At 34.7% G+C, this 14,124-nt stretch overlaps 1 protein-coding gene and 1 long non-coding RNA gene across 6 annotated transcripts in view; one reads left to right on the top strand and one right to left on the bottom strand.

Annotated features, from left to right (window-relative positions):
• LOC144283740 (uncharacterized) overlaps positions 1-14,124 on the bottom strand; it is a 99,675-nt gene that overhangs the window by 67,913 nt on the left and 17,638 nt on the right. For 4 of the 5 annotated variants that reach the window (XR_013352282.1, XR_013352283.1, XR_013352284.1 and 1 more), the window contains exon 4: positions 7,258-7,301. The exons of the other annotated variant lie outside the window; for it this stretch is intronic. This is a non-coding gene — a long non-coding RNA (uncharacterized LOC144283740). The remainder of the gene's footprint in view (positions 1-7,257; positions 7,302-14,124) is intronic. 5 annotated transcript variants of the gene reach the window in all.
• The window catches only part of LOC144283738 (sulfotransferase 1 family member D1-like), a 36,394-nt gene that overhangs the window by 9,404 nt on the left and 12,866 nt on the right, over positions 1-14,124 (top strand). Inside the window, exons 2-3 of the mRNA XM_077848240.1 lie at positions 10,320-10,477; positions 13,918-14,043. Of these exons, the coding sequence (XP_077704366.1) occupies positions 10,330-10,477; positions 13,918-14,043 (274 nt within the window). The 5' untranslated portion in view covers positions 10,320-10,329. The remainder of the gene's footprint in view (positions 1-10,319; positions 10,478-13,917; positions 14,044-14,124) is intronic.

The following is a 14,124-nucleotide window of genomic DNA, read 5'->3' as shown; positions in this document are numbered from 1 at the left end:
GAAACAAACTGGAGTGATCATTTTGACCATTAAGAGACTCACATATATAGTATTTCTATTGTTAAAATAGTGAGTTTTTATACATTTAAAAAAGAGTTAATAAAATTTATCCCATTTAGGTCAAGAATTTGTTGAATATCAAAATATTATCACTTCCCAGGAGAATAATGTATTGACTATTATGAGTTTAATATTATTTTTTTTATGATTAAAGCACATCATATCCTCAGGTAAAATATTTCATTATTTTAACTCAGTAATGGGCATGAAAGTCAATTGTTTTGTTCAGGTTAAGATAGGCTAACATTGACTTTTATCAGTGTGAAGAATATTAAGGAGTTTCCAAGGGCTTATAATTACCTTCCAGAGGAAGTTATATTCCAAGGGACATTTTCAGAGAAGTAAACAAGAGAGACCTAAGGGAAACAACCATCTCCTTTCAACATATCCTGAGCTCTCACCAACTCAATTTCTCTCACATAGTAAGTCATATGCAACTCGAAGGTATTATTCTTCTAATGATTTTTTGGCTCTAATTCTTAACTTTAGGATACTCATTTAAAGCTCTTGAGAGTTTAAAGGTAAGTTAAATTTGACTGCATATTTTACACAAATACTTTAACTTGGGCTTTTTTAGGAGTCATAATGCTAATTTAGAATATTGAAGTCATGCAAAATCTGAATCAGATTTAGGAGATATTAAAATACAGACATGTAATTAGTTCACCTTTATCTAAAATAACCAAATATCATTAAAAACACAAATATTGCAAAAGTTACAAAAAAGTGTATATAAATTAAAACATTTCATTATATAATTTTCACACATGAAACAAAGTTAAAAATGTACAATTTCTCCTGTTAGAAATCGTTCCAAATAAAATTTTATACAATCAGATAAAATATATGAGTAAATGAGGATAAACTATTAAATCATTAACATGATTCAGTTTTTCTAAAAATCATTTCATATGCATTTTAGTAAATAATATCTCTATGTATTTATAAAGCACTTTATTGTGTGTGAGATATTGACCAAAAGGAATACTATTTTTTCCTCTTTTCTACCTAGAATATTCTTCTGTATCTTTAATTAGCTAAATCTCATGGTCAAAATCAAATCACACCATTTGTACTACAGATCTGGTGACCACTTCCACATTATTGGACACTTTTTAAATGTCATTTTATATTAGAATTTAAGTCTTCAGTGTTTATATTACAAGGTAGTATAGAATAGTGATTAAGATCACTGGTCCTACAGTCAAACTATCTGGGTTCAAACCCAGTCCTGCCACCACTGACAGTGTGCCCGGGGCAAATTACTTAAGTTTCTCTGTGTTAATTTCCCCTTTGTAAATGGGTATAATAGGATTTAGAAGGTTTTTATGAGGTGCAAATAACAAAATATGTGCACTAAAAGCAGGGCTGTGTGTCTGTGTACATGTGTGTAAATGGGTGTGCATTTTGAATAATGATTTAGAATGTAAGTTTCTTGTTGATTGAGTTTATGATCTACTGATACTTCTCAGCATATCCCAAAGTGCTAGCTTAATAATTAAAATTACAGTGGTAAGATAAAAAACTAATCTCTGATTATTCTACCTAGAATACTGCAGAAGCTTCATTTTATTTTAATATACATTTATTAACATCAATAAAGTGAAAACTTTAGAATTACAGAATCAAATATATGTTCCAATATTGGGACAATGAATCTAAAATTCTAACTAGGGAAACAGACATTGTAAACACACTAAATATGTAAAATAGTATCAGTATATTAAGGATATGGAAATGGAGAAAAGACAGTAATTAATTTTGTCTTTAGGTCATGAGGAAGTCTTCTCAGAGGATGTGAAATTTGTGCAAGATTTTGAGGAATGAATGAGTTTCAGATACACAAGAGTATCAGCTCAAAGACAGAAAATGCAGGTGCAATAGCTAGATGTGGAGATATCTATACAGATGTAGATATGTACATCTAATGTCCAAATGAGGAAGAGATAAACAGAGGGTCACAGAGGTTGATGTGAAAACCGGGGAAAAGCTCTTTCAACTCTATCCTTTCGATTTTGGGGCCAGTTTTAGAGATCCCACTTGTAGTTGGCATGTGGAGGGGAGGAACTGAGCTTGGAGATAAGAAACTAAAACTAGTTTTAAGATCATTGCTACAGTACAGGGTGGATGATGAAAAGGACAAAATCAAGGCAAATTTGGAGGCAATTGTAATAATGATAATATTAATAATGGCTACTACTTACCAAATATACCCCATGTCTTCTCAATATACACATTATATCCATCATCTCATTTCACCATCACAATAGCTCTATAAACTAAATAAATCATTACTTCTGTTTTAAGATTATGAAATTGAAACTTGGGTTTATGATTTGCCCAGTGTCACAGTGGTAGTACATGACAGATCTGGCAAATGTATCTAGAGACGTTATAGTCTAGACCACTAAGCTAGTTCATAAAAAGAAGATGCTTTTCCCAGGAATACATGAAAGATAAAAATAATCAGATCTGTGAGACAGTTGGATTTAGGAAATTCAAGAAGAAGGTAGAATCTAAGATGACTTAATAGATTTTTTACATGAATGGTGGGATGAATGAGTTACACAAAGAATCCAGGATGAGAACTGGTTAGTGGAGAACAAGGCTAATGAGTTAAACTGTGGTTAGTGAATTTGAAGAAGTTGAGGAACACTTGGATAAAAATGGGCAATGGCAGTTGAATAAATAGGTCTAGAGCTCAGAATAAAGGGGATCCCTGGGTGGCTCAGCGGTTTAGTGCCGCCTGCAGCCCAGGGCGTGATCCTGGAGACCTGGGATCGAGCCCCATGTCATGCTCCCTGCATGGAGCCTGCTTCTCCCTCTGCCTGTGTCTCTGCCTCTCTCTCTCTCTCTCTCTGTGTCTCTCATGAATAAATAAAATCTTAAAAAAAAGTTTGTCAAAAAATTATTAAAAAGTTTTATAGCACTTCCCTAAATAGGATCACAAATTATTATGAAGCAGTACTTAAAAGATAAATAAACTTTTACTGGAGGCCAAAAGTCCAAGAAAATTTTGTCCATTAGCACAGAGAAAACTAAATTTTAATTTTGTACTAGCTTACTTTTGATATTTAAACTCACTTTTAAATAAATTCATTTTAATCTTAGCTAGCTTATTATATTTTTATTAACTATAATATATGAAATATAATAATTATATTAGCTTTATATATTTATATTAAAATTTCCTCTCAGGTTCCTGGGTAGCTCAGTGGTTGAGTGTCTGCCTTTGGCTCAAGTCGTAATCCCGGGTCCTGGGATTGAGTCCTGGATTGGGCTCCTGCGGGGAGCCTGCTTCTCCCTCTGCCTATGTCTCTACCTCCCTCTGTGTCTCTCATGAAAAAATAAATGAAATCTTTAAAAATAAAATAAAATAAAATAAAATAAAATAAAATAAAATAAAATAAAATAAAATAAAATAAATTCCCTCTCAAAATTCTTTTCCCAAGACCTTCTACAACTTTTTTTTTTTAACATTATGATTTTTTCCTTTGTTTTCTCTTTAAACAACCAGCCTTGCTTTAGGATGAAATTACTTTCTTTTCCCTCAACAACAACAAAAAATGCATTTCTTTTCTCAAACCTTCTCTTACTAAAAATACATCATATTTTACTGGCAAAAAGAGACATGTTTCTTATTTCTAGTAGCTTTAATTACATATATTAATTAGAAATTTTAACCTTTAGAAACCATAATTTCTAGTGAAAACTAAGAAATAAGCAATTGTGAACTGTTTGCTATACCAGAATTCTTTAGATTGGCAAATTTATGAATATACTTCATAATTGCTAAAAGCATATGCCTTTTTCAGTTTCCCAATGTAGTATTAACACATCCAAATATCTTTTAGTTTCTCTGCAATAAGAAGCCAAAAGTAGATATACCTAGGTTCAGTAATTAATGTTTTAGTATTTTGTCATATTTGGAAATTATCTAGGTATTAATTTAACTTAACTTATTTAATTTAGCTCAACTTTAAAGTTTGAGCTTACCAAAAGGATTTTAGAAAAATAAGCAGATATAAATGCTGCTGAAAAGAATTGCTTCTAGAGCTAACTTTTGTTTTGCAAAAGGATTTGTAAGAGGAGTATAGTTTTTTTCTCAATTCCAGAAAGAATAAAGTAGTAACTTAAGTGACATTTTAGGTTGATCTGTATATCATATTATCCTCAATTTGCTTCTTTCCCTCTGCATATTTTTTTTAAATTTTAAATATTTCTGACAATATTGAATAACGCCTCTCAGGTGTAAGATGGGTCCTTAAAGACGGTGCAAATAATATCATCTTCTCAAAAACCAGAGTCACTTACAAAATAGCAAAAAAACAAAACAAAACAAAATCAACAACCTGCAAGATCTGGGCAGGCAGAAAGCCAAGCATAGTTATGCAAATGAGACAAGCAAGAACATCATAGCTACCCCTGAGATAGAAAAGTTCAATGAACAATGGGTTTGGATTTGGAAAGGAAAGGTAATGTGATATTTTACTTTGCAATCTCTACTGAACACTACAAACAGAGATTAGGAAGAATTGATTCAAAGAGAAATAAGTCAGAGAAAGACAAATGCCATATGATTTCACTCACATGTGGAATTTAAGAAACAAAACAGATGAATATAGAGGAAGGGGGGAAAAGGGAGGGAAACAGACTGTAAGAAACTCTTAACTATAGAGAACAAACTGAGGGTTGATGGAGGGGAGATGGGCAAGGGGATGGGCTAAATGGGTGATGAGTATTAAATAGGGCACTTATTATGACGAGCACTGGGTGGGTTTTTTTTTAAGATTTTATTTATTTATTTGACAGAGAATGAGAGGGAGAGAGAGAGAAAGCACAAGCAAGGGGAGCCACCAAGGGAGAGGGAGAAGCAGGGAGCCTGACATGGGACTACATGCAGGACCCTGGGATTATGGCCTGAGTCAAAGGCAGCGAATTAACTGACTGAGCTACCCAGGTGCCCCTAGTGCTGAGTGTTTTGTGTAAGTGATGAATCACTAAATTCTACTCCTGAAACCAATATTACAGTATATGTTAGCTAACTAGAATTTAAATAAAAACTTGAAATAAAAAATAGATAAATAAATGAATAATAGAAAAATTACATTGATTGTGATATTAACATTAGCTTGTTTTATGGCATGCTGATTTTTTAAGCCAGATTATTATACTACTATCAAGTAGAAGGTAGGGGAATTTTAGATATTTAATAGTAATTTAAAAAAATACCATATACACCATTCATTAAGATAAATTATGCACATTTCCCTCTTGTTTTTTTTTTTTATTTTTTTACTCAATATATTACTATAGACATTTGGAGTCTATTTTTTTAAATTAAAATTATATGAAAATATAAAAAAAAAAAAGAAAACAAAAGAAAAGGAAGAACTGATTCTGGTAAGAATTTTTACCTTTTGCCACATGCAGAATGAAACTGTACCATTTCCTAACACCATACATAAAAATAGACTCAAAATGGATGAAAGACCTAAATGTGAGACAGGAATCCTTCGAAATCCTAGAGGAGAACTCAGGCAGCAACTCCTGTGACCTTGACCTCAGCAACCTCTTTCTAGACATGTCTCCAAAGGAAAGGGAAGCTAAGGCAAAAATGAACTATTGGGACTTCATCAAGATTAAAATCTTTTGCACAGCAAAGAAAACAGCCAACAAAACCAAAAGACAACAGAATGTGAGAAGATATCTGAAAATGTCTTATCAGAAAAGAGCTAGTATCCAAAAATCTATAAAAAAAAAAAACTTAAGAAACTCAACACTCAAAACCAAATAATCCAGTCAAGAAATGGGCAGAAAACATGAACAGATATTTCTCCAAAGAAGACATACAAATGGCCAATAGGCATGAAAAAATGCTTCACATCATTTGGCAGCAGGATAGTACAAATCAAAACCACAATGAGATACCACCTCACACCAGTAAAAATGGCTACAGTTAACAAGTCAGGAAACAACAGATGTTGGCAAGGATGTGGAGAAAGGGGAACCCTCTCACACTGCTGGTGGAAATGCAAGCTGGTACAGCCACTCCAGAAAACAATATGAGGATTCCTCAAAAAGTTAAAAAAAAAAAAAAGCTACCCTACAACCCAGTAATTACAACTACTTGAGCACTTGCAACCTAATTTATAGCAGCAATGTCCACAATAACCAAACTACGGAAAGACCTGAGATGTCCATTGACAGATGAATGGATAAAGAAGACATACATACAATGGAATACTACTCAGCCATCAAAAAAAAAAAGAAATCTTGCCATTTGCAACAACATGGATGGAACTAGAAGGTATGATGCTAAGCGCAATAAGTCAGAGAAAGACAGCTATCATATGATCCCACTCATATGTGAAATTTAAGAAACAAAACAGAGGATCATAGGGAAAGAGAAAAAAAAAAAGATGAAATCAGAGAGGGAGACACACCATGAAAGACTCTTAATCATAGGAAACAAACTGAAGGTTGCTGGAGGAGCAGGGGGTAGGGAGATGCGGTGACTGGGTGATGGACATTAAGGAGGGCATGTGATATAATGAGCACTGGGTATTATATAAGCTTGATGAATCACTGAACTCTACCTATGAAACCAATAATACACTATATGTTAATTAATTGAATTTAGGTTTTTAATGAGAAAAAAAATTACATTTTGCTGGCTTCTACTTCAACCTGTGCCCACTAATTTTTATATATTTTTGGTCTCCAAAATCCCTCTAGCAAAGCCTTTATTTACACAAAACAAGACAAGCAAACTTGTGCACCTTAACACACCTGCAGTAATCAAAAAGTGTCATTGTGGACTGGCCAAGAGAAGTCCCCATGCACTACATCAGCAATCCTGAATGTGGACTGAACCAGCAGACTCCATTCAGGGAGACTTTGGGCAGGAAATGGGGAAAGGACCAAACCAGTAAACTCCAGTAAATAAGGACTTTATTCTGGAACTGGGGAAGAGATTCCAACATGGACTTATGGACTGAATCAAGGGCTAGGGACGTGCTCCATTAAAGCCTCCTGTGGGTCTAGACTGACTTACTAACCCTGGACTGGAAAGCCAATTAGATCAATGGCTTGAATGCAAGAACAGAGCTGAAACCAAGAGGACTTACCAAGAGGCCTCTGAAAGGGCAAGGGCAAGAAAAACAGTGAACTCAAAAGGGCTTTTGGATGTTATACCTGTGTTTCTTGTCCCTGAATGTCATTCACTTTGGCTCTCAAATCTGTTAAGAAACAAAATTCAACGGAATAAATTTTAAGATCTAATTTATTGAATGATTCATGTTTTGCATAGCCTCCCACCTAGCACTTAGAGAAGAGCTCCCTTGGCTTACAAAGCGACAAAGGTGTTGTGAATACATGGCATTTTCTCTGCCACAGTCTTGCCTGGCAACAGTGTTTGGTACCCAGTACTTCCCAGCAAATACTATTTAAAAAAAAAAAGAATGTTATTTATCAGCTGGGGGGGGGGGGGATGTCTAACCATGAACTTTTAAAACTTTGTTTCTTATATTTCTTATGCTTTCTTTTCACAGGCAGATACCCTTGAAAAGTAACAATTTTTTAAAAGATTTTATTTATTTATTCATGAGAGACACAGAGAAAGAGAGAGGCAGAGAGACAGGCAGAGAGTGAAGCAGGCTCCATGCAGGGAGCCTGATGTGGGACTCGATCCCGGGTGTCCAGGATCACGCCCTGGGCTGAAGGCAGGAACTAAACCGCTGAGCCATCCAGGGATCCCCAAAGTAACAAATATTAACAGGAAATATGGTAGTACCAATACCATCAAATCATAACCCAGTGCTGTCACAAATTTACTTTTGAGGTCTGGCAAACCCAAGAATCAACTTAATATTTATTACCTATTGTATTGGAACTCTGTGGTATTTATAAATCCCAAGACTTTTGGTAAGAGCAAAATAATAATAATATTTAAATATATACTCCTTCCCAGGGATGCTCAGGAACATCCCAGAACCACTAATGTATTACTACCCTCTCATATTAGGACAGAACTACTGTTAAAATTATGCCTGGTGGCAGGTCAATGGGCTCTCTTGTTTGGGTGGAGAAGAGCCAGAAACCTACTATATCTCAGACACGCTTAATTACACAGACAAAAAATCCTGAAGTCTCTAGTTTCTTACCACATAATTTGGCAAAGTATTTATACACTCCTCATCAGCGCTCCATGCTCATAGGCCTTATTTTTCTTTGTCAGCTTAAGGTGATTGCATGTGCTTTTTTCCTGGCTGGGAAGTTCGCCTCTTCTCCAGATTAATTCTCACTTATTTCCCAGGGCAAACATTTCTAAGCAGCTTGACTCTGTCAAGTTCCTTCTATTTATAGATATATCTCTGCTTCATAGCACTTACCACCAATGAAAATTTCAACTTGTTGGTATGATTGTTTGGTCAGTATCTATCTTTCCCCCTCACTTCTAAGGACCATGAAGGTAGCCACAAGTTTTTATATTCATTAGATTCCGCAGTGCACAGTGTCTGCCAGATATTCAATAAGTATTTTTGAATTAATTATTTTTGCCTTCACAACATTGTCCTTTATGTTAGTACGTACAAGTGTAATGAAAAACAAAGCAGAACAAATAACAAAATCAATAGCAACAACACTTTGTTCTAGAAAACGAAAAGTTGGTAGCTAGCCAAGCAAGGACTTGCACATTTCCTCTTTTGTTCTATGATACATTTTGACATAGTGAAGAATATAGCTGGGATTAGCCTGGGTAGTATGGACATTTTAACAATATTAATTTTTACAATCTGTGAACACAGAATATCTTTCCATTTATTTGTGTCTTCTTCAATTTATTTCATTAATGTTGTATAGTTTTCAGTGTACAGTTCTTTTACCTCTTTGTTAAATTTATTCTGAGGTATCATTTTTGATGCGATTATAAATGGGTTGTCCTCTTAATTAATTTTCCTGATAGTTTGTTAGTGTATAGAACACAAAAGATTTTTGTATATTGTTTTTGTATCCTGTACCTTTGTAACTTTTTAAAATAAAAAGTATTTTGCATGAGGCAGGATAGGGGTGGAGTTGGAAGACTTGAAAAGAAATGAAGGTAAGAAATCGCATATCAGAAAAGGTGCAGGTTAAATCATGGCCACTGACTCCAGAGACTTCTGATTTTAATCTGAGAAGAGAGGTTCAGCAAGTGCTGGTGGGCCTCATGAAGCCTCATAAACCTGAGCTTGTTGGAAAGTCTCTGTTTTTCTAGAACTACAGAGAAAGCAGAATAACTGCTTCGGTTCCTGTGAAATTGGGAAAACAACATCTTTTGAAGTAGGACTTAGGATATATATCCAAGCTCTTCCACTTCTTATAAGGAGAGCTAAAAAGATATGAAAGTATCTTCATTAGAGCAATGCTCAGAATAGGAAATGACATGTCACCAGTGTTCAAGTTCATCAGAGCACTCTATCTCCAATACTTCACCTACCTCCAGTTTGTTTCTTTTACCCAGCCTTGGTGTCAGTTCCTCTTTCCCACCCCTCCTCTGTGGTCTCCTCCTTGTGGTCTGTTACATATAATTTAGATAGAATAATTTACCTGTCACAGCTAGTAACTTAAAGGAAGGAAGTACTGTGTTAAGCTACTCTTCAGTTTTCAGTTAAGAAGACCCAGTGCAGTTATGGGGCTTGTTTAAATCCTCCCTGCAATGAATGGGCAGCACGTTGGTTACACTCCCCTTACTCCAAAGTCCAGTGCTTTTGTTATCTATCCCAGCAATCTTTGCCTGAGGAAATGAGGTGTATAATTCAATATACCAATGGAAAGTGCTGATGATATTTAACATGTAAACAGCATATATGAAATAAATCCTGTGAGATCTTATTAATTTTGACACTCTTCCTTCTTCCACTCTTTCTTAATGCACAGGAATGTGATCTAGTGCTGTTGGATCTATAGTAATACAACTAATTTATTTAATAAAATATCTATTTTTTAAGGATTTCATTTATTTACTTGAGAGAAGAGAGAAGAAAGAGAGAGACAGCAGGAACAGGGGTGGGGAGTGACAGAGGGAATGGGAGAAACAGACTCCCCCGTTCAGCAGGGAGCCTTAGAGCTCTATCCCAGGACCCTGGGATCATGATCTGAGCCTAAGGCAGATGCTTAACTACCTGAGCCACCCAGGAGCCCCAATTTATTTTTACTTTTATTAATGTTATTAAAACAAAGACTTCTTAACATGCTTCCCTTTGTTTAAAATCTAGTTTCTGAAAAATGGACAAGAAGCCGGATATCTACCGGAGGGAGTTAGTGGATGTTCAGGGTGTCCCCCTCTTCTGGAGCATTGCTGAGGAGTGGTCCCAGGTGGAGTCATTTGAGGCCCGACCTGATGACCTTCTGATCTCAACCTACCCCAAATCTGGTATGATCTTTTTATTTATTTGTACTCACTGATGCGTACTTTTACACATAGACCCATATATATAAGCCCACTGATCTTCTAATCATTAGTCAAGGGAATGCAGTAGCAGTTGCCGGGAGAATTTTGTCTCAAATCAGATAAACTGACTATTCTAAAAGGCCTGCAAATGAATGGGGGCTAACCTGTGGGAAAAGTGATGCTGTCATTTTATTTTCCTTTTCAAATTCAAATAAAAATTCTTAAAACTGCATATCTTAGATGATTTGGATACATTGGAATTACATACCTATACCTTCTATGCATTTCAATGTTTACATATTTTATCTATTGTATTTTAAATATATTTTGTAAAATGTTAATATTTTATTATTTTAAAATTTTTATTTTATAAATGCATTTAGAAATATTTTGTTACAAAGTTAAACAGCTGCTGACCTTAATAGATGATCTCAGAAAGGAGGAATTAAGATGACTCAATAAGAATCAATAATTTTTATTTTTCCAGATCTTTTTATGACAGTCTTCTAATTTACCCAGTGATAAAGGTCAGAGAGATATCAGATAATTGGTTTTCTCTTGCCTTTTATCCAATTAACTTACTTGAGCTCCTAATCAATCAACCATTCCAATTGCTAAATTCTCTAAAGTCTACTTTCCTTTATATTTCTCCTTCATTTCTTAAAGGAATTAAGGACAAGAAGTTTTTAATAAGTACATTGACTACTAATGTTTTTATATTATAAATATTAAAAATACTACATAGGGCTATGTAACAAAGCCTGGGAAGAAACACCTGAATTTTTGAAGGTTGTAATATCAAAATTATAATACTCCAGGAAACCTATCAGGAAATAAGCAAATGTACAATACAGACCTTTGAAGAAATAGAAAACAAACTTGTTTTGGTAAAAGCTTTGTTTTTTCTTTCTTACTATTTACATTGCTCTCCGAGCTGATTCACCAAGCCCAAATTGTTTGGGACCCAAACTACCTTTCATCTCCTTGTTGAGATACAAGTTGAGAAAAGGCAAGGCACCTAGAGAAAAATGCACATGCATCTTTTTGTTGTTGTTATTTTAAAAATTATGCTCGCAAGCAGGAAACCATTAAAATCACCTTTGGAAGGTACCATTATACAAACAATTCATTTATGAAAGTGCTCTTTGAAGCTGGATTTCTTCTGTCATATTAAAAGATAGGTGGCTAGATGGCTACACATAAAATAATTATGTGGTCATTTTTTTCTTTGATTTTTTTTTCTTTTACTAACTGTTGAGAACATGTCTTAAAGTTATTAATATATCGATTCCTTCTTAATTTTGTTGTAAAGGATCCAAGCTAACTTACTCCATATATGAGGCAAATCATGTGCTTCTTTTTTTTTTTTTTTGCAAAAATTACAGAATATCAACATTTCCAATTTGAAGCATAGCTAAAATGGCATTTCTTTCCATTAGATTTCAGTGGCTACAATTTGAACCATCCACCGACAGGAAATGAAATGTATTCTACTGTACTTTGGAATATAGGTCTCTTTTTCTTCAGACTACAAAATCTTCAAGGATAGTATCAATTTGACCCACCTTTTTTCTTAGCACTGTAATAGTCTGTGTTATAAGGATGAGAGAGATAGTCTCATACTAATGATTTAGGGATAAGGAAGGGGCACCTGGGTGGCTCAGTACTTGGCTCACCCACCCTTTGGCTCAGGTCATGATCCTGTGGCCCTGGGATCAAGTCCCACATCAGGGTCCCTACAGGGAGCCTGCTTCTCCCTCTGCCTATGTCTCTGCCTCTCTTTCTTTGTCTCTCATGAATAAATAAATAAAAGTCTTAAAAAAAAGAAAGGATGAGGAGGAAGAACTGTCCATCAGAAAGGACTAAAAGATAGGCCTAAAGTACTGTAATTTATGGAACCAATCCAAAGGCACATGCTTATGCAGGTCATTCATCAAATATCTATTCAGTGCATAGATTAATTATTTAATTTAATTTTTTAGTTTCCACTCATGAATATTCAATTTAGAGACTATCATTCATTACATGTTTGGTAAAGAGGAAGGGATGGAAACAGTTAAAAAGATATTTTCCTCCTATCTTTTAATTGCTTTTTTAGCCCAGCATCAATAACCTGATCATTGAATACTGTAGGAAGTCAAATAGGCCATATACTTATATAGAGATTTATGATGATATTATCTCTCTATAAACTTATAAGTGGAAAATGTATTTAATAGTGAACATCAGGGATCCCTGGGTGGCGCAGCGGTTTGGCGCCTGCCTTTGGCCCAGGGCGCGATCCTGGAGACCCGGGATCGAATCCCACGTCGGGCTCCCGGTGCATGGAGCCTGCTTCTCCCTCTGCCTGTGTCTCTGCCTCTCTCTCTATCTGTGTGTGACTATCATAAATAAATAAAAATTAAAAAAAAAATATTGAACATCGTAGCTTAGCCTAGCCTACCTTAAATGTGCTCAGAACACTGACATAAGCTTGCAATTGGGCAAAATTATCTAACACAAAGTCTATTTTAAAATAAAGTGCTGAATATCTCATGTAATCTATTGAATACTATACCATAAGTGAAAAAAAGAATGATTGTGTGGTATAGACTGGTTATAAGGTTTTCATTGTTTGCCCTCATTATTGTCTGGCTGCCTGGGAGCTGCAACGCAGCATCACGAGAGAGAGAGCTTCCTATTGCTTATCACTAGCCCAGAAGAAGATCGAAATTTGAAATTCAAAGGTCATTTCCACTAAACACTTGAATTTCACATCATTGTGAAGTTTAAAAATTGTAAGTTGAACTATTTTAAGTAGGGGGCTATCTGTATTTTGAATACCTTTCTCAAGATTAATGAGACACAATCTTATAAAGACCAGAGTCTTTATATATATATAAAATATTATATATTTATATATAAAGACTCCATCCACTTAACAATCTACTGTCTTATGTTTGTGAATAACACACTATTCATCACAAATGCATCACAAAGTTCTCTTTATCCTTTTTTCACACCTCCACCAAATGTTTTTTTCCCTCAAATACTCTTCAATCCTAAAGTCTAATAATATTTTTAATATTAAAAAGAAATTTACAAATTGCTAGTCGGACCAATTGAAATCCACCTCTTCCTTCTCCATTCCACTCAGGAGGGTGTGCTACATGATTTATACACTGTCTCTTAAATTACCCATGTTTTACTTCCTTATTATGGCTTAACTTTATGGTTATTTTAATCAAATTTACTCTCTCACATTCACACATACACAATACATATGTATACGTTCAAGATAGATAAAAATGTCTCGTTGGAAAAAGAGAATGGAAAGGAAGATATTTTTGTTTTTGATATTATACTTTTCTCTACCTATATTGACCCTCTTATACTCTTTTTGACAGAAAAGTTTAAAGGTGTTCCATTTTTTTTTCCTTTAGGGACAACCTGGGTCAGCGAAATATTGGATTTGATCTATAACAATGGAGATGTGGAGAAATGTAAGCGGGATGCAATATACAAACGAGTGCCGTTCATGGAATTGATAATTCCTGGATTCGAGAATGGTATTTTCCCTGAATGTTCCTTTTCATCTTGGAATAAATCCCCCTAACATTTTGTGGTGACAAGAGGAGTCATGATGGAAT

The sequence above is a fragment of the Canis aureus genome, chromosome 14, assembly GCF_053574225.1.
Source record: "Canis aureus isolate CA01 chromosome 14, VMU_Caureus_v.1.0, whole genome shotgun sequence".
Lineage (NCBI taxonomy): Eukaryota > Metazoa > Chordata > Mammalia > Carnivora > Canidae > Canis > Canis aureus.
The sequence above is the reverse complement of the archived record's forward strand: the minus strand, read 5'-3'. Positions and strand labels throughout refer to the sequence as shown.